Source organism: Schistocerca cancellata, chromosome 8, assembly GCF_023864275.1.
Source record: "Schistocerca cancellata isolate TAMUIC-IGC-003103 chromosome 8, iqSchCanc2.1, whole genome shotgun sequence".
NCBI lineage: Eukaryota > Metazoa > Arthropoda > Insecta > Orthoptera > Acrididae > Schistocerca > Schistocerca cancellata.
In genome coordinates this window covers 195,249,073-195,270,236 of record NC_064633.1, presented here as the reverse complement: position 1 = coordinate 195,270,236, position 21,164 = coordinate 195,249,073, and the positions used below count along the sequence as shown (strand labels likewise).

At 42.4% G+C, this 21,164-nt stretch overlaps 1 protein-coding gene across 1 annotated transcript in view; it reads left to right on the top strand.

Moving 5' to 3' along the window:
* LOC126094492 (von Willebrand factor A domain-containing protein 8) overlaps window positions 1-21,164 on the top strand; it is a 268,216-nt gene that overhangs the window by 35,418 nt on the left and 211,634 nt on the right. The window contains exons 5-7 of the mRNA XM_049908901.1: window positions 15,334-15,501; window positions 16,076-16,240; window positions 17,779-17,937. Of these exons, the coding sequence (XP_049764858.1) occupies window positions 15,334-15,501; window positions 16,076-16,240; window positions 17,779-17,937 (492 nt within the window). The remainder of the gene's footprint in view (window positions 1-15,333; window positions 15,502-16,075; window positions 16,241-17,778; window positions 17,938-21,164) is intronic.

The following is a 21,164-nucleotide window of genomic DNA, read 5'->3' as shown; positions in this document are numbered from 1 at the left end:
CAGAAATGACTTCCTGACACTTAAATCTATACTCGATGTTAACAAATTTCTCTTCTTCAGAAACGCTTTCCTTGCCATTGCCAGTCTACATTTTATATCCTCTCTACTTCGACCATCATCAGTTATTTTGCTCCCCAAATAGCAAAACTCCTTTACTACTTTAAGTGTCTCATTTCCTAATCTAATACCCTCAACATCACCCGACTTAATTCGACTACATTCCATTATCCTCGTTTTGCTTTTGTTGATGTTCATCTTATATCCTCCTTTCAAGACACTGTCCATTCTGTTCAACTGCTCTTCCAAGTCCTTTGCTGTCTCTGACAGAATTACAATGTCATCGGCGAACCTCAAAGATTTTGTTTCTTCTCCATGGATTTTAATACCTACTCTGAATTTTTCTTTTGTTTCCTTTACTGCTTGCTCAATATACAGATTGAATAACATCGGGGAGAGGCTACAACCCTGTCTTACTCCCTTCCCAACCACTGCTTCCCTTTCATGTCCCTCGACTCTTATAACTGCCATCTGGTTTCTGTACAAATTGTAAATAGCCTTTTGCTCCCTGTATTTTACCCCAGCCACCTTTAGAATTTGAAAGAGAGTATTCCAGTCAACATTGTCAAAAGCTTTCTCTAAGTCTACAAATGCTAGAAACGTAGGTTTGCCTTTCCTTAATCTTTCTTCTAAGATAAGTCGTAAGGTCAGTATTGCCTCACGTGTTCCAGTATTTCTACGGAATCCAAACTGATCTTCCCCGAGGTCGGCTTCTACTAGTTTTTCCATTCGTCTGTAAAGAATTCGTGTTAGTATTTTGCAGCTGTGGCTTATTAAACTGATTGTTCGGTAATTTTCACATCTGTCAACACCTGCTTTCTTTGGGATTGGAATTATTATATTCTTCTTGAAGTCTGAGGGTATTTCGCCTGTCTCATACATCTTGCTCACCAGATGGTAGAGTTTTGTCAGGACTGGCTCTCCCAAGGCCGTCAGTAGTTCCAATGGAATGTTGTCTACTCCAGGGGCCTTGTTTCGACTCAGGTCTTTCAGTGCTCTGTCAAACTCTTCACGCAGTATCGTATCTCCCATTTCATCTTCATCTACATCCTCTTCCATTTCCATAATATTGTCCTCAAGTACATCGCCCTTGTATAGACCCTCTATATACTCCTTCCACCTTTCTGCCTTCCCTTCTTTGCTTAGAACTGGGTTTCCATCTGAGCTCTTGATGTTCATACAAGTGGTTCTCTTATCTTCAAAGGTCTCTTTGATTTTCCTGTAGGCAGTATCTATCTTACCCCTATTGAGATAAGCCTCTACATCCTTGCATTTGTCCTCTAGCCATCCCTGCTTAGCCATTTTGCACTTCCTGTCGATCTCATTTTTGAGACGTTTGTATTCCTTTTTACCTGCTTCATTTACTGCATTTTTATATTTTCTCCTTTCATCAATTAAGTTCAATATTTCTTCTGTTACCCAAGGATTTCTACTAGCCCTCGTCTTTTTACCTACTTGATCCTCTGCTGCCTTCACTACTTCATCCCTCAAAGCTACCCATTCTTCTTCTACTGTATTTCTTTCCCCCATGCCTGTCAATTGTTCCCTTATGCTCTCCCTGAAACTCTGTACAACCTCTGGTTCTTTCAGTTTATCCAGGTCCCATCTCCTTAAATTCCCACCTTTTTGCAGTTTCTTCAGTTTTAAACTACAGGTCATAACTAATAGATTGTGGTCAGAGTCCACATCTGCCCCTGGAAATGTCTTACAATTTAAAACCTGGTTCCTAAATCTCTGTCTTACCATTATATAATCTATCTGATACCTTTTAGTATCTCCAGGGTTCTTCCATGTATACAACCTTCTATCGTGATTCTTAAACCAAGTGTTAGCTATGATTAAGTTGTGCTCTGTGCAAAATTCTACCAGGCGGCTTCCTCTTTCATTTCTTAGCCCCAATCCATATTCACCTACTACGTTTCCTTCTCTCCCTTTTCCTACACTCGAATTCCAGTCACCCATGACTATTAAATTTTCGTCTCCCTTCACTATCTGAATAATTCCTTTTATTTCATCATACATTTCTTCAATTTCTTCGTCATCTGCAGAGCTAGTTGGCATATAAACTTGTACTACTGTAGTAGATGTGGGCTGCGTATCTATCTTGGCCACAATTATGCGTTCACTATTCTGTTTTTAGTAGCTTACCCGCATTCCTATTTTCCTATTCATTATTAAACCTACTCCTGCATTACCCCTATTTGACTTTGTGTTTATAACCCTGTAGTCACCTGACCAGAAGTCTTGTTCCTCCTGCCACCGAACTTCACTAATTCCCACTATATCTAACTTTAACCTATCCATTTCCCTTTTTAAATTTTCTAACCTGCCTGCCCGATTAAGTGATCTGACATTCCACGCTCCGATCCGTAGAACGCCAGTTTTCTGTCTCCTGATAACGACGTCCTCTTGAGTAGTCCCCGCCCGGAGATCCGAATGGGGGACTATTTTACCTCCGGAATATTTTACCCAAGAGGACGCCATCATCATTTAATCATACAGTAAAGCTGCATGCCCTCGGGAAAAATTACGGCCGTAGTTTCCCCTTGCTTTCAGCTGTTCGCAGTACCAGCACAGCAAGGCCGTTTTGGTTATTGTTACAAGGCCAGATCAGTCAATCATCCAGACTGTTGCCCTTGCAACTACTGAAAAGGCTGCTGCCCCTCTTCAGGAACTACATATTTGTCTGGCCTCTCAACAGATACCCCTCCGTTGTGGTTGTACCTACGGTACGGCTATCTGTATCGCTGAGGCACGCAAGCCTCCCCACCAATGGAAAGGTCCATGGTTCATGGGGGGGCTGTAATGACAAAAAATTGAGATAAAATGGTGAAATCATTTGTCTAAAAGTAAGAAATAAAATAGATAAGAGGAACATTGGTATGACTTTGGATGATACTGTGAAAAATGTACAGCAAATGAGATGCCAATTCAGAATGCACATTCCTATTCCTATTATTTGAAGGATTATCTATTGAAAAATTTTTAAGGCTGAAAAATTGTTGGAACTTTTTTGCACACCTTCAGGAATAGGTGATAGAAATATATGAAGGTCACACAACAGCAGACTGCAAGCTCTACACGGTCCCGCAGACAAATATCCTCTGGTACTCTTTAAGATTGTCCACATATGTAGCTGAGTGGCTGGTGCGGCTGGCTGTCATATGGAGAATCTGGGTTCAGTTCCCAGTACTGCTGCCATTTTTTCTTTCGTGGTTGAATTTGAAGAGGGAGCTATATGAATGAGAAATAATAGCAGCTCTGCTAAACCAACGACGGGGAGAGCAGTTTGTTGACACCCCCCCCCCCCCTCACCCCTCTGTGCCACATCCAGATGATCTCATTGCTTGAGGATGACATGGTAATTGGTTGGTCCTTATTGGATTGCCTGTGGCCAGAATTACGATGGTTTTTCATTAAAATACCAAGACTCACAATGATCTTTAAATTCTCAGTTGGCACCTCATTTGTTGTGCATGATTCCATGCATCATTCAAAGGCATGTCAAATGTTTCTATAATCTGTTTTATTTCTTACTTTTAGACAAATCATCTTACTAGTTGTCTGACTATTTTTAGAGTTTTGTACCTCAGTTTGTAAAAGCGGAACCCTTACGAATCACCTTGTTGTCTGTCTGTTTGTCCATCCGTCCGTCCGTTCATCCATCCATCCATCCATCCAACTGATCAGAACTCTTTTTCTGAAGTATGGATAGACTTATCAAGTTGAAATTTTTGTCCTATATTAAGATCTATGGTCCCTCCTCCTCCTCATCATCATCATCATTTAAGACTGATTATGCCTTTCAGCGTTCAGTCTGGAGCATAGCCCCCCTTATACAGTTCCTCCATGATCCCCTATTCATTGATGCCTCTTCTGATGTTAAACCTATTACTTCAAAATCATTCTTAACCGAATCCAGGTACCTTCTCCTCGGTCTGCCCCGACTCCTCCTACCCTCTACTGCTGAATCCAAGAGTCTCTTGGGTAACCTTACTTCTCCCATGCGTGTAACATGACCCCACCATCTAAGCCTGTTCGCCCTGACTGCTACATCTATAGAGTTCATTCCCAGTTTTTCTTTGATTTCCTCATTGTGGACACTCTCCTGCCATTGTTCCCATCTACTAGTACCTGCAATCATCCTAGCTACTTTCATATCCGTAACCTAACCTAACCTAACCTAACCTAACCTCAACCTTGTTGATAAGGTAACCTGAATCCACCCAGCTTTCGCTCCCATACAACAAAGTTGGTCGAAAGATTGACCGGTGCACAGATAACTTAGTCTTGGTACTGACTTCCTTCTTGCAGAAGAGAGTAGATCGTAGCTGAGCGCTCACTACATTAGCTTTGCTACACCTCGCTTCCAGTTCTTTCACTATGTTGCCATCCTGTGAGAATATGCATCCTAAGTACTTGAAACCGTCCACCTGTTCTAACTTTGTTCCTCCTATTTGGCACTCAATCCGTTTATATTTCTTTCCCACTGACATTACTTTCGTTTTGGAGATGCTAATCTTCATACCATAGTCCTTACATTTCTGATCTAGCTCTGAAATATTACTTTGCAAACTTTCAATCGAATCTGCCATCACAACTAAGTCATCCGCATATGCAAGACTGCTTATTTTGTGTTCACATATCTTAATCTCACCCAGCCAGTCTATTGTTTTCAACATATGATCCATGAATAATATGAACAACAGTGGAGACAGGTTGCAGCCTTGTCTCACCCCTGAAACTACTCTGAACCATGAACTCAATTTACTGTCAACTCTAACTGCTGCCTGACTATCCATGTAAAGACATTTAATTGCTTGCAAAAGTTTGCCTCGTATTCCATAATCTTGTAGAACGGACAATAACTTCCTCCTAGGAACCCGGTCATATGCCTTTTCTAGATCTATAAAGCATAGATACAATTCCCTGTTCCACTCATAACACTTCTCCATTATTTGCCGTAAGCTAAAGATCTGGTCCTGACAACCTCTAAGAGGCCTAAACCCACACTGATTTTCATCCAATTGGTCCTCAACTAATACTCGCACTTTCCTTTCAACAATACCAGAGAAGATTTTACCCACAACGCTGATTAAAGAGATACCTCTGTAGTTGTTACAATCTTTTCTGTTTCCATGTTTAAAGATTGGTGTGATTACTGCTTTTGTCCAGTCTGATGGAACCTGTCCCGACTCCCAGGCCATTTCAATTATCCTGTGTAGCCATTTAAGACTGACATTCCACTGTATTTGATGAGTTCCGACTTAATTTCATCCACCCCAGCCGCTTTATTGCACTGCAATCTATTGACCATTTTTTCCACTTCCTCAAATGTGATCCTATTTCCATCATCATTCCTATCCCATTCTACCTCGAAATCTGAAACATTACTGATCGCATTTTCACCTACATTGAGCAACTCTTCAAAATATTCCCTCCATCTTCCCAAGGCATCCACAGGATTCACCAGCAGTTTTCCTGACCTGTCCAAAATACTTGTCATTTCCTTCTTACCTCCCTTTCGAAGACTGCTAATTACACTCCAGAATGGTTTTCCAGCAGCTTGACCCATAGTCTCCAACCTGTTTCCAAAGTCTTCCCACGATTTCTTCTTGGATGCTGCAATTATCTGTTTGGCTTTGTTTCTTTCTTCAACATAACTTTCTCTGTCTACCTGGGTTCTGGTATGTAGCCATTTTTGATACGCCTTCTTTTTCCTTTTACAGGCTGCCTTGACTGTATCATTCCACCAAGCTGTTTGCTTCTTCGTACTTTTACACACTACTGTTCCAAGACATTCTTTAGCCACTTCTAGTACTGTGTCCCTGTACCTTGTCCATTCCTTTTCCAATGACTGTAATTGGCTACATTCAACTAACTGGTACCTTTCTGAGATCGCTGTTATGTACTTGTGCCTGATTTCCTTATCCTGAAGTTTCTCCACTCTTATCCTCCTACATATGGACCTGACCTCCTGCACTTTCAGCCTCACAATCCCAATTTCACTGCAGATTAAATAATGATCAGTGTCATCAAAGAATCCCCTGAATACACGTGTGTCCCTCACAGCCTTCCTGAATTCCTGATCTGTTATTATATAGTCAATGACAGATCTGGTTCCCCTGCCTTCCCAAGTACACCGGTGAATGTTCTTATGTTTAAAAAAGGAGTTTGTGATTACTAAGCCCATACTGGCACAGAAATCCAAGAGTTGTTTCCCGTTCCTGTTGGCCTCCATATCCTCTCCAAATTTACCCATAACCTTTTCATACCCTTCTGTTCGATTTCCAATCCTGGCGTTAAAATCACCCATGAGCAGAACACTGTCCTTGTCCTTTACTCTAACAACTACATCACTGAGTGCCTCATAAAAACTATCCATCTTATCTTGATCTGTCCCTTCACAATGCGAATATACTGACACAATCCTAATTTTCTTGCTAGACACTGTCAAATCTATCCACATCAGTCGTTCGTTTACATACCTTATTGCAACTACGCTGGGTTCCATTTCTTTCCTGATGTAAAGCCCTACACCCCATTGTGCTATTCCTGCTTTGACTCCTGACAGGTAGACCTTGTATTCTCCCACTTCCTCTTCTTTCTCACCCCTTACCCGAATGTCACTAACAGCTAAAACGTCCAGCCCCATCTTACTTGCAGCCTCTGCCAGCTCTACCTTCTTCCCAGAGTAGCCCCCATTGATATTAATAGCTCCCCATCTCATTACCATTTGTTTGCCAAGTCGTATCTTAGGAGTCCCTAGTTTGTCAGTTAGAGGTGGGACTCCGTCACCTCCAAAGGTCCGAGGCATTTTGCTCTGATTGTTGCCAGCATCATATTTAAAGTACCAGGGAAGCAGGTTGCTAGCCTTACTTGCCCCGAGTCCCATTGGGTTTTACCCCTAACGGCTGAGGGACTAACCGGTGGATTTGGTAGTCTTTGCCGTATGAGCACAAAGGTGACCACGACTCAGAATATGTCTGAGATGCCCAGCCTTATTCCAAAGTAATTGGTATCCCGACTGTCGGGACCACTTACTTGGCCACTCATACGTTGCCCGTGGTTCATGAACTAGGACATGACTACAGGAACCCACACCATGTCCCTTGGTGATGTAAAAAATTGGAGCTTCGAAGTCAACACAGTCAAAAGATACAGCCATTTATGTCACATATTTTATGTCCTCAAACTCACTCATGAAAACCTACAGTGACCTCTGACCTAGAATCATGAAATTTACCAAGAAACAAGATTTCACGGTACAACCAAAGGAAAAAAATCCAAAAATTGTTAATTTGCACTTAGATCACAAAGAAACAAGATTTCACGCTACAGCCAAAGGAAAAAATAAAAAAAATTGTTAATTTGCACTTAGATCACACACAAAAAAGTTATTTGTTATCAGAATGTGTGTCTGTCCATCTGTTAAGATCTCTTTTTCTCGGAAACAGGTGGACATGTCAAGTTGGAATATATGTCACATACTAAGGTGTATGGCCCCTTGGTGGTATAATAAACATTAGCTTCTAAGTCGATGCAGTCAAAAGATACTGCCATTTATGTCATATTTTGATTCTCACAAACTCACTCATCAAAATCTACATGGTTGTTCTCGTTGATGTAGAATTGTGAAATTTTCCAAGAAGCTAAGTTTCACAGTACAATCATAGGGAAAAAATCTGAAAATTATTGAAACATCCTGGCAGATTAAAACTGCAGGAGAGCTTGTTGAAGTTTGCAAGGTAGGAGACGAGGTACTCGCAGAAGTAAAGCTGTGAGGATGGGTCATGAGTCGTGATTGGGTAGCTCAGATGGTAGAGCAACGTTCCTGAGTTCGAGTCTTGGTCCATGCACACAGTTTTAATCTGCCAGAACGTTTCATATCAGTGCACACTCTGCTGCAGAGTGAAAATTTCACTCTGGAAACATCCTCCAGGCTGTAGCAAGGCCATGTCCCCGCAGTATCCTTTCTTCCAGGAGTACTATTTCTACAAGTTTCGCAGGAGAGCTTCTGTGAAGTATGGAAGGTAGGAGACGAGGTACTGGCAAAAGTAAAGCTGTGAGGATGGGTCGTGAGTCGTGCTTGGGTAGCTCAGATGGTAGAGCACTTGCCCGCGAAAGGCAAAGGTCCCGAGTTTGAGTCTCGGTCTGCACACAGTTTTAATCTGCCAGGAAGTTTCATATCAGTGCACACTTCTTTGTAGAGTGAAAATTTCATTCTGAAAATTATTAATTTGTAATCGTTACTCACCATATAGTGGAGAAGTTGGGTTTCGGACAGGCGGCACAACAAAAAGACTACTGATCACATAAGTTTTCAGCCAGAAAGCCTTCTTCTAAGTAGACAACACACACACACACACACACACACACACACACACACATACACATATTCACAAAAATTGAGCTCACATACACATGACCAATGTCTCTGGCTGCCGGAGCGACTGCAAGCAACTGCGCATGATGGGAGAAGCAATTTGGGTGGCTGGGATAGCTGGAGCAGGGAGGGGAATGCACAGCAGGGTACAGGTGAGAGCCAGTAAAGTGCTTTTTGTGGGAGCATACATGGACAAGGTGGAGAGAGGGTTGGGAGGTTAGATGGCGAGGAGGGGGCGGAAAAGAGGCGAGTAAAAAGACTGTGGATGCGCTTGTGGAATAATAGGTTGTGGAGAACAGAGAAAGGAATAGGTGGGTGAAAGACAATGACTAACAAAAGTTGAGGCCAGGAGGGTTAGGGGAACATAGGATCTACTGCGTGGAGAGTTCCCACTTGCGCAATTCAGAAAAGCTGGTTTTGGTAGTAAGGATCCAGATGGAACGGGCTGTGAAACAGTCCTTAAAATGAAGAATGTCATGTTGGGCAGTGTGCTCAGCTGTTTCTTGACCACAGTTTGTCGGTGGCCATTCATACGGATGGACAGCATGTTAGCTGTCATGCCCATGTAGAGTGAAGTATAGTGGTTGCAGCTTAGCTTGTAGATCTCATGACTGCTGTTGCAGGTAGCCCGGTCTTTGATGAGGTAGGTGATGCTTGTAACCAGACTGGACTAGGTGGTGGTGGGAGGGTTTGTGGGACAGGTCTTGCATCTAGGTTTATTACAGGAATATGAGCCATGAGGCAGGAGGTTGGAAGTAGGGGTTGTGTAGGGATGGATGAGGATATTGTGTAGGTTCAGTGGGCAGCGGAATACCACTGTGGGAGAGGTTGGGAGGATATTGGATAGGAGATTCCTTATTTCAGGGCATGAAATGTAGTTGAAACCCTGGTGGAGAGTGTGATTCAGTTGCTTCAGTCCTGAGTGCACTGCAATATGTTGCAACAAGATAAAGGTGCTTACATTTAAAAAAATGAATGCTCATTATGTTATTTATAGTGAATCATGCTTTCATTAACTCAAACATTTTAGCAATGACATGTTAAAATAAGTTAGGTCTTTCTGAGAATGTAATTAGCTGATCATATCATGCAGGCTTGCTTAGCTTGTATTTATATTAAACATCTATGAAGCATAACGCCCTATAATGTCTCGTGCAGCAGGAGAAGATAAGGTAGGTGGAAAATTATGCCTGAGCCTGCGACCTAAAGTCCAGGAAGTGTGTGTTAAAAGTAGTTAACAATCTGTAGCCACCATGTGTCATAGGTTGCCTTCCAGTGAGATGTGCCATCAGTGCAACTGAATTTATGTTGGGTAGTACAACAAAAATTACTGTTGCATGCTGTGAATGTATGCTGATGTATTCTAAATGTCAAGATATTTGTTGACCCTGTCGAGTACATCAAGATGAGTCTTCATGAAATTACAGCCTTCTTTCAACCAGATTTCTTGTGCTCTAACAGAAGAGTGGCAGTCACATAAAATACCTGTGAAAAGCCATTTGCTCTCTAGATAATAAAACCTCTTAATATAAAAGATATTGATAACCAAGATGTTGAGCACCCTAAACAAATAACATCATCTTTAATAGGACATAATAGCACCTACTTCTTGTACATACAAATATATCACAGACAGAGTCATGACCAATTTTTCATGGTGAACTGAAGGTTATGGATTTGGCAGTTATGTTGAGCTGTGTTTCTGTTTATGTATGGATGGGGATTTGCTCATAATATGGACATAAGAGAACAGCTTCATCACACGAATAGTGCATATTTTAGTATAGAGTCCACAGTGAAATTGGATTGGGACAAGGAGTTACTTTTTATGGATGAAACAAATGCTGTATATTTTAAATAGGCCCATAGAGTTTTGAATCACGATAGTAATAGTATCTACAACCAAATTCACAACTTAGTTCTCAACCTCTTTGCATTTACGTATGTCTGCCTGTGTCTGTGTATGTGCGGATGGATGTGTGTGTGTGTGTGTGTGTGTGTGTGTGTGTGTGTGTGTGTGTGTGTGCGCGCGCGCGCGAGTGTATACCTGTCCTTTTTTCCCCCTAAGGTAAGTCTTTCCGCTCCCGGGATTGGAATGACTCCTTACCCTCTCCCTTAAAACCCACATCCTTTCGTCTTTCCCTCTCCTTCCCTCCTTCCTGATGAAGCAACCTTGGGTTGCGAAAGCTTGAAATTTGTGTGTGTGTTTTTTATTGTCTCTGTCAATATACCAACGCTTTCTCATTTGGTAAGGTACAGAATCTTTGTTTTTATATATATTTTTCCCACGTAGAATGAGTAGTAACACGGTTGACGTTTTTCGCTGCACTTCACATAGCGTAGACCGGGAACTGTGTCCTAGGCATGCCCGATGTGAACTGACTGGGCACGGCCTGTGCTGCCTGAGTTGTTGTTGTTGTTGTTGTTGTTGTTCCGCCGGCAGAGGTCACGACCGAATTCTCGCGTGCCCTCTGGTAGACGGGACTCTACTTGCGGCAACTACCGTCCATGATGCGCCATGCTGATGTGCGCCTCCCGCGATCTTTCTGGTGGCTGCTGCACTCCTCCTCCTTCGGGGGGTGAAGCCACTGTGATCCACTGGGTCGGAAGGTGGAGCGTTGTACAGGAGCGATGACCTCTACGTCCATCGGAAGGCTGGAGTCGAGGGGAGCTGCCAACGCTCGAGCCGGGCCGGAACCTTCAAATACGGCTGGAAGTGACCCACACGAAGAGGCCCCCGTCGTCCCACCGCCAGAGCCCGGGACAGAACGGGAGACAAGCTGTCGAACTCCGGATCCTGTTCCACCTCGGGAGGGGCAAGACCCAGTGGCGGGGATGATGGGGAAGGGACGACCACAGGTGAACCAGCCTCCCGAGAAACTGGCCTGCGAGGGGGGCCGGCTCTCACTGGGGCATCTCTAACGATGGCAATGCCGGTGCTGGAGCTACTGGACACAGCCAAGGCTGCGAACCATCACAGTGCGGCGGAGTCACAGGGGGGAGGGATGGTAGCGTCCTCTGAGAAACCAACACGGGTGCTGGCAATGGGGAAGCCGGTGCCCGAGGGGTTGGAGGGTGGGTGCCCAAATGTGGACGTAGCTGGTTTTAGTGATGATGTACCTCCCGGTCCCCTGCCTGCAAGGTATAGAGCCGGCGGCCATTTCGGCGCAGGACCACCACCGGTATCCAACATGGATTGTGACCAAACCCACGTGCCCACACCGACATACCCGGTGGAAAGCCTGGTACTCCGTTTGGCGAAGACTGGCGAGGACCATGCCGGAGGAGGTGCAGCAGAGTCCTAGGTTGGCGCCCGTGGAGGAGCTCTGCGGGGCTGCATTCTCCCATTGGTGTGGTCCGGTATGCCGTCAGGAAAAACGTCAACGCCTCCTCCGCAGGAAATTCGTGCACATACTTTTTCATCTGCGTCTTAAATGTGCGCACCATGCACTCGGCTTCCCCACTCGATTGTGGATGAAAGGGGGAAGAGGAAACGTGCCGAATACCGAAGCGCCTACAAAAATCCTGGAAGGTCTGCGAAATACACTGAGGTCCATTGTCCGAGACCAGGGTGACTGGCAGACCTTTCACAGAAAAGATTTTTGCTAGTGCCTGGATTGCAACTTCTGAAGTGGTTGAGGAGCAGCGAACCACATATGGGAATCGGGAATAAGCATCAATGACAATGAGCCAAAAGCCATTGAGAAACGGGCCCGCAAAATCGATGTGAACACGTTCCCATGCCTGGGTTGCAGGCGGCCATGAAGAGAACGCTGACCTGGGAGATGCCTATTGGCTCACACACTCGGAACAGGCGGCCACCAAGTGCTCAATTTCTCTGTCAATACTGGGCCAGTACACATGTCTGCGAGCCAAGGTTTTAGCACAGGAAACAGCCCAGTGCCCCTCATGTAATAACGTGAGGACTTCCCTTCGCAAACTTGCAGGAACAACCACGCGAGGAGCTGTATCATCGGTAGCCAGAAGGAGAACTCCTTCCAAGACGGAGAAGTGGTCTCGTAGAACAAAATAATTACGAAGAGGGTCCGAGGCCTGGCCTGGAGGTCAGGATGACCACCCCTGCTGAATGACGCGAACTACTTGCCGGAGAACTGGGTCAGCTGCCGTTTCCCTGGCGACTCTAGAACTAGTGATCGGGAAGCCATCAATCGCTTGGTGGGACGCCACATCCAAATGAAAACACATAATCTCCTCTCAATCGAACTTAGGATCCAGGCCCACCGGAAGACGGGAAAGAGTGTCTGCATTGGCATGCTGTCCGGTAGGGCGAAAATGAATGTCATAATGGTACTTAGAGAGGAACAAGGCCCAGCGCTGTAGTCTGTGGGCCTCCCTATCTGGAATCTGAGAGGCGGGGCCAAATAATGATATTAACGGCTTATGGTCAGTGATTAACTGAAACTTCGTGCCATTCAAGAAAGGGTGAAACTTGAAACAGCGTAGACAATGGCCAAAGCCTCTTTTTCCACCTGGGAGTAATGGGCCTGTGCGGGACTAAGAGTTTTAGACGCAAACGCCAGTGGCTGCTCGGAACCATCCGCGTTGCGATGGGCCAGGACCGCCCCCACCCCATACTGCGAAGCATCTGTAGCCAGGACCAATGGCTTATGGGGGTCAAAAGTAGCCAAACAAGGCGCTGACGTGAGGAGGCCCTTCAACGAGGTGAACGCTCGCTCGCATGCAGGCGACCAATCAAAAGGAACACCCTTGAGGGGGTGGGCTATGGTAGAAGCCGAGGGAATGAACTGGTGGTAATAGACAATCTTGCCTAAAAAAGCTTGTAACTCCTTCAGTGAAGCAGGCCGTGGAAGGTCGATGATACCTTGGACCAAACTTCCTAACAGCTGGACGCCGTGGCGAGAGATGGTGTAGCCCACATACTCAATGGACGGTTGGAAGAAGTTTGACTTACGCAGGTTGCAATGCAAGCCACGGGCCTGAATTTGAGAAAGAGGGTGCGAAGGTTGTGCAAGTGTTCCTTCGTGCTGCGGCCTGTGACAATTTTGTCGTCCAGGTAATTAATACAATGAGGGATTGTCGACGTGATGTGCTCAAGATAACGCTGGAATATCGCCGGGGCACTGGATATTGTACTCGCACACGCACACATATCCATATGGATATGGATATGTATATGGATATGTGTGTGTGTTTGTGTGTGTTTGTGTGTGCTAGTGTATACCTGTCCTTTTTTCCCCCTAAGGTAAGTCTTTCCGCTCCCGGGATTGGAATGACTCCTTACCCTCTCCCTTAAAACCCACATCCTTTCGTCTTTCCCTCTCCTTTCCTCTTTCCTGACGAAGCAACTGTTTGTTGCGAAAGCTTGAATTTTGTGTGTATGTTTGTGTGTGTATCGACCTGCCAGCGCTTTTGTTTGGTAAGTCTCATCATCTTTGTTTTTAGATATATTTTTCCCATGTGGAATGTTTCCCTCTATTATATATATATATATATATATATATATATATATATATATATATATATATATATATATATATATATTCTTTGTTTTTAGATATATTTTTCCCATGTGGAATGTTTCCCTCTATTATATATATATATATATATATATATATATATATATATATATATATATATAGTTATAATAGAAGGAAACATTCCACGAGGGAAAAATATACCTAAAAACAAAGATGATGTGACTTACCAAATGAAAGTGCTGGCAGGTCGACAGACACACATACAAACACAAACATACACACAAAATTCAAGCTTTCGCAACAAACTGTTGCCTCATCAGGAAAGAGGGAAGGAGAGGGAAAGACGAAAGGATGTGGGTTTTAAGGGAGAGGGTAAGGAGTCATTCCAGTCCCGGGAGCGGAAAGACTTGCCTCAGGGGGAAAAAAGGACGGGTATACACTCGCACACACACACATATCCATCCACACATATACAGACACAAGCAGACATATTTAAAGACAAAGAGTTTGGGCAGAGATGTCACATCTCTGCCCAAACTCTTTGTCTTTAAATATGTCTGCTTGTGTCTGTATATGTGTGGATGGATATGTGTGTGTGTGCGAGTGTATACCCGTCCTTTTTTCCCCCTGAGGCAAGTCTTTCCGCTCCCGGGACTGGAATGACTCCTTACCCTCTCCCTTAAAACCCACATCCTTTCGTCTTTCCCTCTCCTTCCCTCTTTCCTGATGAGGCAACAGTTTGTTGCGAAAGCTTGAATTTTGTGTGTATGTTTGTGTTTGTATGTGTGTCTGTCGACCTGCCAGCACTTTCATTTGGTAAGTCACATCATCTTTGTTTTTAGGTATATATATATATATATATATATATATATATATATATATATATATATATATATATATATTTTTTTTTTTTTCCCCCCCCCCCTCTCTGGAAACTACCCAGTAGATTTCGACAACCACCATTTATAACTGCTCAAAATGTAAAATGCTGGAAAAGTATTAGTCTGGACAGGAGTATCCAAGTTGTTTATAAAAGATTATGAATATTGTACATGCAAATTTATCAATTTCCTTGCATGTGATACACACTACTTCTTGAGTTGTAATAGTAATGTTACACAAAAGCACAGAAAATGGGACAGTACACGCCCACATTTTTCAACCACGGTCATTGTGGCAATGTTACATACTGTTCTGAATCTGAATACATTAATTTATGCAACTACTGCTTGGTAGACATCATCTTAAGTTACTAACATGCAGACTTACTCCGTAATATGAATGCCCAACAATTAAGTCTTGGGTGTAACTGAGATGATTGGACCATGGGCTTAAATTTAGTGTGTTTGTGATGGCTCGCATTAATTGTCCTTCAGTAACATTGTGGTGTAACAGATGTTGTCCTACATCTTAGTTTCTCTTTTGTCATAGAGTGCAGTAAGAGCAGCCATTAAAGGACGTATACTTGTCTTGGAGGGCATTGAAAAAGCTGAGCGGAATGTTCTACCTGTGCTGAACAATTTGCTGGAGAACAGGGAAATGCATCTTGAAGATGGACGATTCTTAATACCAGCAGATCGTTATGATAAGCTTCTTAAGGTAAAAACATCATTTGAAAGACTCATTGGTATTATGGATAATGTAAATTTAATTATCATTGACAGTACTACTAAACATGTAATTTCACTGTCTTTTTTATGATAATAATTAACAAGGAGACATTCTCTAGTAAAGTTGTAGCCAGAAAAAAAGAAAAAACAGGCCTTACATGTTCAAACTACATTTGCCACATAGGTTTGCATCCACCATAGGGATGTATGAAAATTGCTTGTGAAGAAATGCAGTGATGGACTCTTCCTTGAATCAGTCTATTTTCAGTGCAGTTTCAACACTGCAAATATTACCCTGGTACTTGTAAGCTAAGATGTAGCACTATTAATGATTCTGGTTTCATGGCTCTGGAACCATTGTGGAGATACTCCAACATTGCCTGCTCTGTCAGGTTTGGATTAATTATTCTTTTGTATTCTGTTAAATTACTTCATTGTGCCTAACATCAGTTATTGTGAAAATAAATCAATTCCTAGTTTTCATTCTGTGGCATCTTGTTAAGATGTATGGGCATTATATGTGATTATACCCAGATATTATCTTATTTTGCATTTAATTATAGGAACACAGTCAGGAAGAGCTCGACCGTTGGCAGTTGGTGCGAGTGAGTGAAGACTTTCGTGTTGTAGCACTGGGTCTTCCTGTACCCCGTTATGTTGGAAATCCTCTAGATCCACCTTTAAGATCACGTTTTCAGGCTAGAGATATAGGAAACCGCAGCTTCAAGGTATGAGCAGAGCAGCCTATACATATGTATCAATCTTTAATGTATCTTTGTAGTAAAGCTTTATTTTCTTTTATTGAATTAATTGCTGTCATATGAATTTAAACAGTGGAATGAGTAAAATAATGTCACACTGTTTAGTGGAGACAATGATCAGTAGACAGACACATAAACCAGGTCTTTAACAATATTAGTCAGCTTAAAAACACACACACACACACACACACACACACACACACACACACACACACACACACACGGATTTGGGTGAGGTAAATATTAAAGAGACAAGGGTAAGTAAGCTTCAAGAGCTACTCAGGAAAGAGGATAGGAATATAATGAGCCATTTGGGCACTGAAATCACTGACAATAACTCTAGGTGACTAAATACCAGACTATTCCTCAGTAGTATGGTTACTAATTTAATGTGTGTTTGTATGTACATGAATTTATTAAATGGAATTTTTTTCTTGGTAGGCTGGATTTTATCTGACAATACAAAAGCACAGAAAAAATATTTTTTTGTTGTGTCTTGTAGCTTTGAATGTAGTACATTTGATGTTATTGGGTTGTGGCTCTGTTTTGGTGGCCTTCTGGGACTTAAGTATACATGGAGTGTACCATATGTTTTGAACATTCTAGAAATGCTAAATTTTATATTTGTGTGTGTAACAGGGCACTTGCAGTCATGAGGTATTAAAAAAAGTCCAATAAAATAAGGTTGTGCAAGAAAAATTTAACAACATAATATATGTGAGGAAAAATGGTGTTATAAGATATTAGTCAAGAGAAAAAATTAGAAATGCTGAAGAGAATTTTCAGGTAACAGAGTTCTCGTTGGGCTCAAGGTGGTTGCCATGAGAAATGAAGCTCTTCAGAATAAATACATGACATATTTAATACAATTTAACAAGTTTGAGAGTAGAATAATAGTCCAAAGATTAAAATGATCTGACTTCATCTAGGATGTTGATTTCCGTGCCATTTTTATCAAAATTCATAAAGTATTTATTGTAGATCAGACTGTTTTTTGAAATAGTGCCCCATGGGAAATGGGCACCTGCAAACCAATGTCAGCTTTCATACAGGCAGGTGCAGGGTATATAGCCTAACTACCATGTGGCCATATTGCATGGCATTCATGCCTTGTTGTGTTGCATGCATGAGCTGTTTGCCCACCCCCAGCTCCAGTTGCTCGGCTGAGATGTACAGTCATATTAGCTATGGCCCAGCAGTCCGACTGCCCGCAACTGATTTGTTTGCCTTCTTCTGTGTAAGCAATCAAGATATAACAACATGATGTAGATGTTATATATAAATCAAGTGTACTGATGTAGTCAAATTATCCCTAGAATAACAAGAATTGTTTTTATAACAATAGTATGATGTAGTAGTCTCTTATGTTTCCTTTTTATATTGTTTATTGGTTAGGTTTTCGTAGTCCTGTTACTGTAGATTATGCCTATGATTGGTTAGTAATAATAAAGTGTTAGTAATAATATTGATCATCATCTAATGTATTAAACACTTTAAATCCACAGGAGCAGCTGGAACACCTGAGATCACTGACATCTAATGTAGATCCAACACAGATATCTCAGCTTCTCTCCTGTTGTCATGCACTACTCTCACAGGAATCTGCATCGCTTGGTCTGCCAGATTTCCCTGCAGACAACCTACCTGTTGCTGTGCGTCTCTTGGTATGTAGATTTCACAAAGTATCTTTCAAATGTACCAGAAGGTCCTTCCCTGATACATTATTATTTTCGTAGTCAATCAGATAGCATGATGGTGCTTCAATAAGAATATACGTATTTTGAAAGCATATATTTATTAAACTGTAAGACATACAACTAACAGACTCGGGACCTTCAGTATATTAGGACATGTTTTTATAAAACAGGTATGCCTCGTCATATTTAAAGCACATAATTTCACATGTATGTCAATAATACTTTACATCATAGACTATTTTATTGTTTTAAAGTGTAGACAGTCTAATAGTTGTATTTTTTTTCCATATTTTGCTGCAGATCTGAGAATGGTCATTGCTGACCGCAGCCAATAGTCTGCTGACCTACAAGTTTGTGACCATAGATGTGAAATAAAAGAAATTTATTCTATGTTTGTAATAACCTTTATGAAGATCTGAAGATAGCGACTTAGTTTTACTTATACTGGTTATCTGCAATAAAATTTTTATAGCGATCTCGGCTAAGAAGTTCTTCTTCTTCTTCTTCTTCTTCTTCTACTAAGTAATGACAGATATGATTTCATCATGGACGTCAGTTTCATTTCGTTGTCATCAGATATCAAGACAAACTGGGTGGTAATTGTGATAAAAACAACTAGTACAGAACAAGACAGTCAATAAAACAGGCTCCAGCTCAGTGTTTGATTTAAAAGACAAGACTGAAAACTGGCAATATCTACAAATGACAACAGACTCTGAGTAAGTTCAAAAGTTTGGTAGCAGCGTATACCACATGCCATGCCAGAGCATTAAGCTCCAGAGAAATTTTAGGGAGTGGTGATGGTGATGGTGATGGTGGTGGTGGTGGTGGTGGTGGTGGTGGTGAGGATGTAAGCATTGGTCCATGGTAAATTGTAGTTGCTGTGGATCACTGCCATTTGTGTTGCTTCTCAGAGTGAACCACAGGGCAGAAAGGCATCAATTTGTACCAATATTGTATAGGAAGAAACTGCTGGATAGGGCACATGGTATGGTCAATCCTGTTCACTATCGATATCTCCTAGCTTGCCGAGGGTGAAGATACTAGATCCCTCACCATGAAGTGGCCTAATTCTAATTGTTCGCCTGTGAAGGGTGAGGGTGGTGTGAAGCCTTTTGCAGATCACTGCAGTGAGGCTTGTGCTGACAGTGGCCCCTCCTTCTAAACCCCTGGACATGAACTGGAGTTACTCAAAGAGTGTATGTTGCTGACATTACACTAATTGCATTCAGCAACTCTGTGCTGTGCTAGAGTGGCCCCTGCTACTACGGCATCACTTTTAAGTGAAGAATATAGTAAGGAAAGTTCTGGCAGGATGTAAATGATTTAGGTGTAAAAGACACCACTCGTCAAATAGCAGAACTGGTGAGTCTTCAAGAAGAATGCACAAAAAAGAACGAAAACATCCCTAGCTTTCAGAAGAAATCCTTTGACAAGTTGGAACACACACACACACACACACACACACACACACACACACACACACACACACCTGTACATTGTGCCAGCTGGATACTCAGTGCCGGGACTGCAGTTTGGAAGGTGGTCTGGAAGTGGGGTTTGTGTCGGGTGGAGTGGGTAGAAGGAGAAGTAGATGGGAAGCAGGAGGAGCATTGGGGATGGGTAGCTAGTGGCTCAAAGGGAGGCAGCAGGTGTGCAAGCTAGGAATGCAAGAGGGAGGGGGCATCAGATATAAAGACTAGGCATGTGACACATGGCTACTGGACCTGATGAGGTGCGTGGTGCATGGTAAAGATGATACAGAGGCATGGATTGGGAGGGGATGACAGAACAGAGGAAGGGGAACTGTTACATAGAGGGGTATGGGGTCTGATGGTGGGAGGATTATGTTGTACTGTAGCTTGTCAAAGAATTTCTTATGAAAACAGCAAAGTTTTCATTCACTTTTGTACGTGCCTTTTGATGAGTCAATGCTTCTGCTATTCGGTGAGTGGTCTCCTTTACTCCTAAATTATTTAAGAGGAGTTTGGAGTAGAACTTTTCCCTGCAAGCTTCCTCCCACTGTGACTTTGTCACAGCTCTTAAGCTAAATTTATCTATATTACTCCAAAAACTCTTGCATTCGGTCCTTGGTTGTGAAGATAAAGGGATTAATAACCCTGCTGTTGAGTTCCGTGGAAACCCCATGATGTAGCATCTCTGTACTCCTGTTGATGGTTTTTTCCCAGTTACCATCATCATTATGCTATGCTGCTGGAGGGAAGTGCTGAGTATCCATGGATATTGATGGTCGTATGTGGGGATGAACATTGTGTCCTCTGGGTGGAATGTGTGCTGTGCTATAGAATATGGTTACTGGTCTATTGGGTAGAGGAACAAGAGCAATATCTTTGGCTGGTAACTGTGTAAGACTTGATCTCACTCTTGCTCTTGATTAGTGTTGTGTGATAATATTCAGGAAGGTTGCATGTCATATTGCAACCCACTTCCTGTGGTTTGAAATTCCAGACAAGTCTTTCACCTATATCATTCATTGAGAGCATCATTTACAGCTACATCTACATGCTTAATCTGCAAGTCACACTTAAGAACCTGCCAGATGGTTCATCGAACCACCTTCACAATAATTCTCAGTTATACCACTCTTGAACAGTATGCAGAAAAATTGATCACCTATACCTTTCCGTGCAAGCTCTGATTCCCCTTATTTTGTTATGATGATCATTTCTCCCTATGTAGGCCAGTATCAATAACATATTTTCGCATTCGGAGGAGAAAGTTGGTGATTGAAAATTTGTGAGTAGATCCTACCGCAACAAGAAACGCATTTGTTTCAATGGTATCCTCTCCAAATCCCTTATTGTATCTGTGACACACTCTTCCTATTTGTAGATAATATGAAACGTGCAGCCCTTCTCTGAACTTTCTCAATGTACTCCATTAGGACTATCTGGTAAGGATCCTACACTGCACAGCAGTACTCCAAAAGAGGGCAGACAAGTGTAGTGTAGGCAGTCTCTTTAGTAGATCTGTTGCATCTTCTGACTGTTCTGCCAATAAAACACAGTCTTTGGTTCACCTTCCCTACAACATTTTTTCAAATGTTCTTTCCAATTTAAGGTGTTTGTAATTGTAATTCCTAGGAATTTATTTGAATTTATGGCTTTTAAAATTGACTGATTTACTGTGTAACCAAAGTTTAACAGATTCCATGTAGCACTTATGTGGATGAC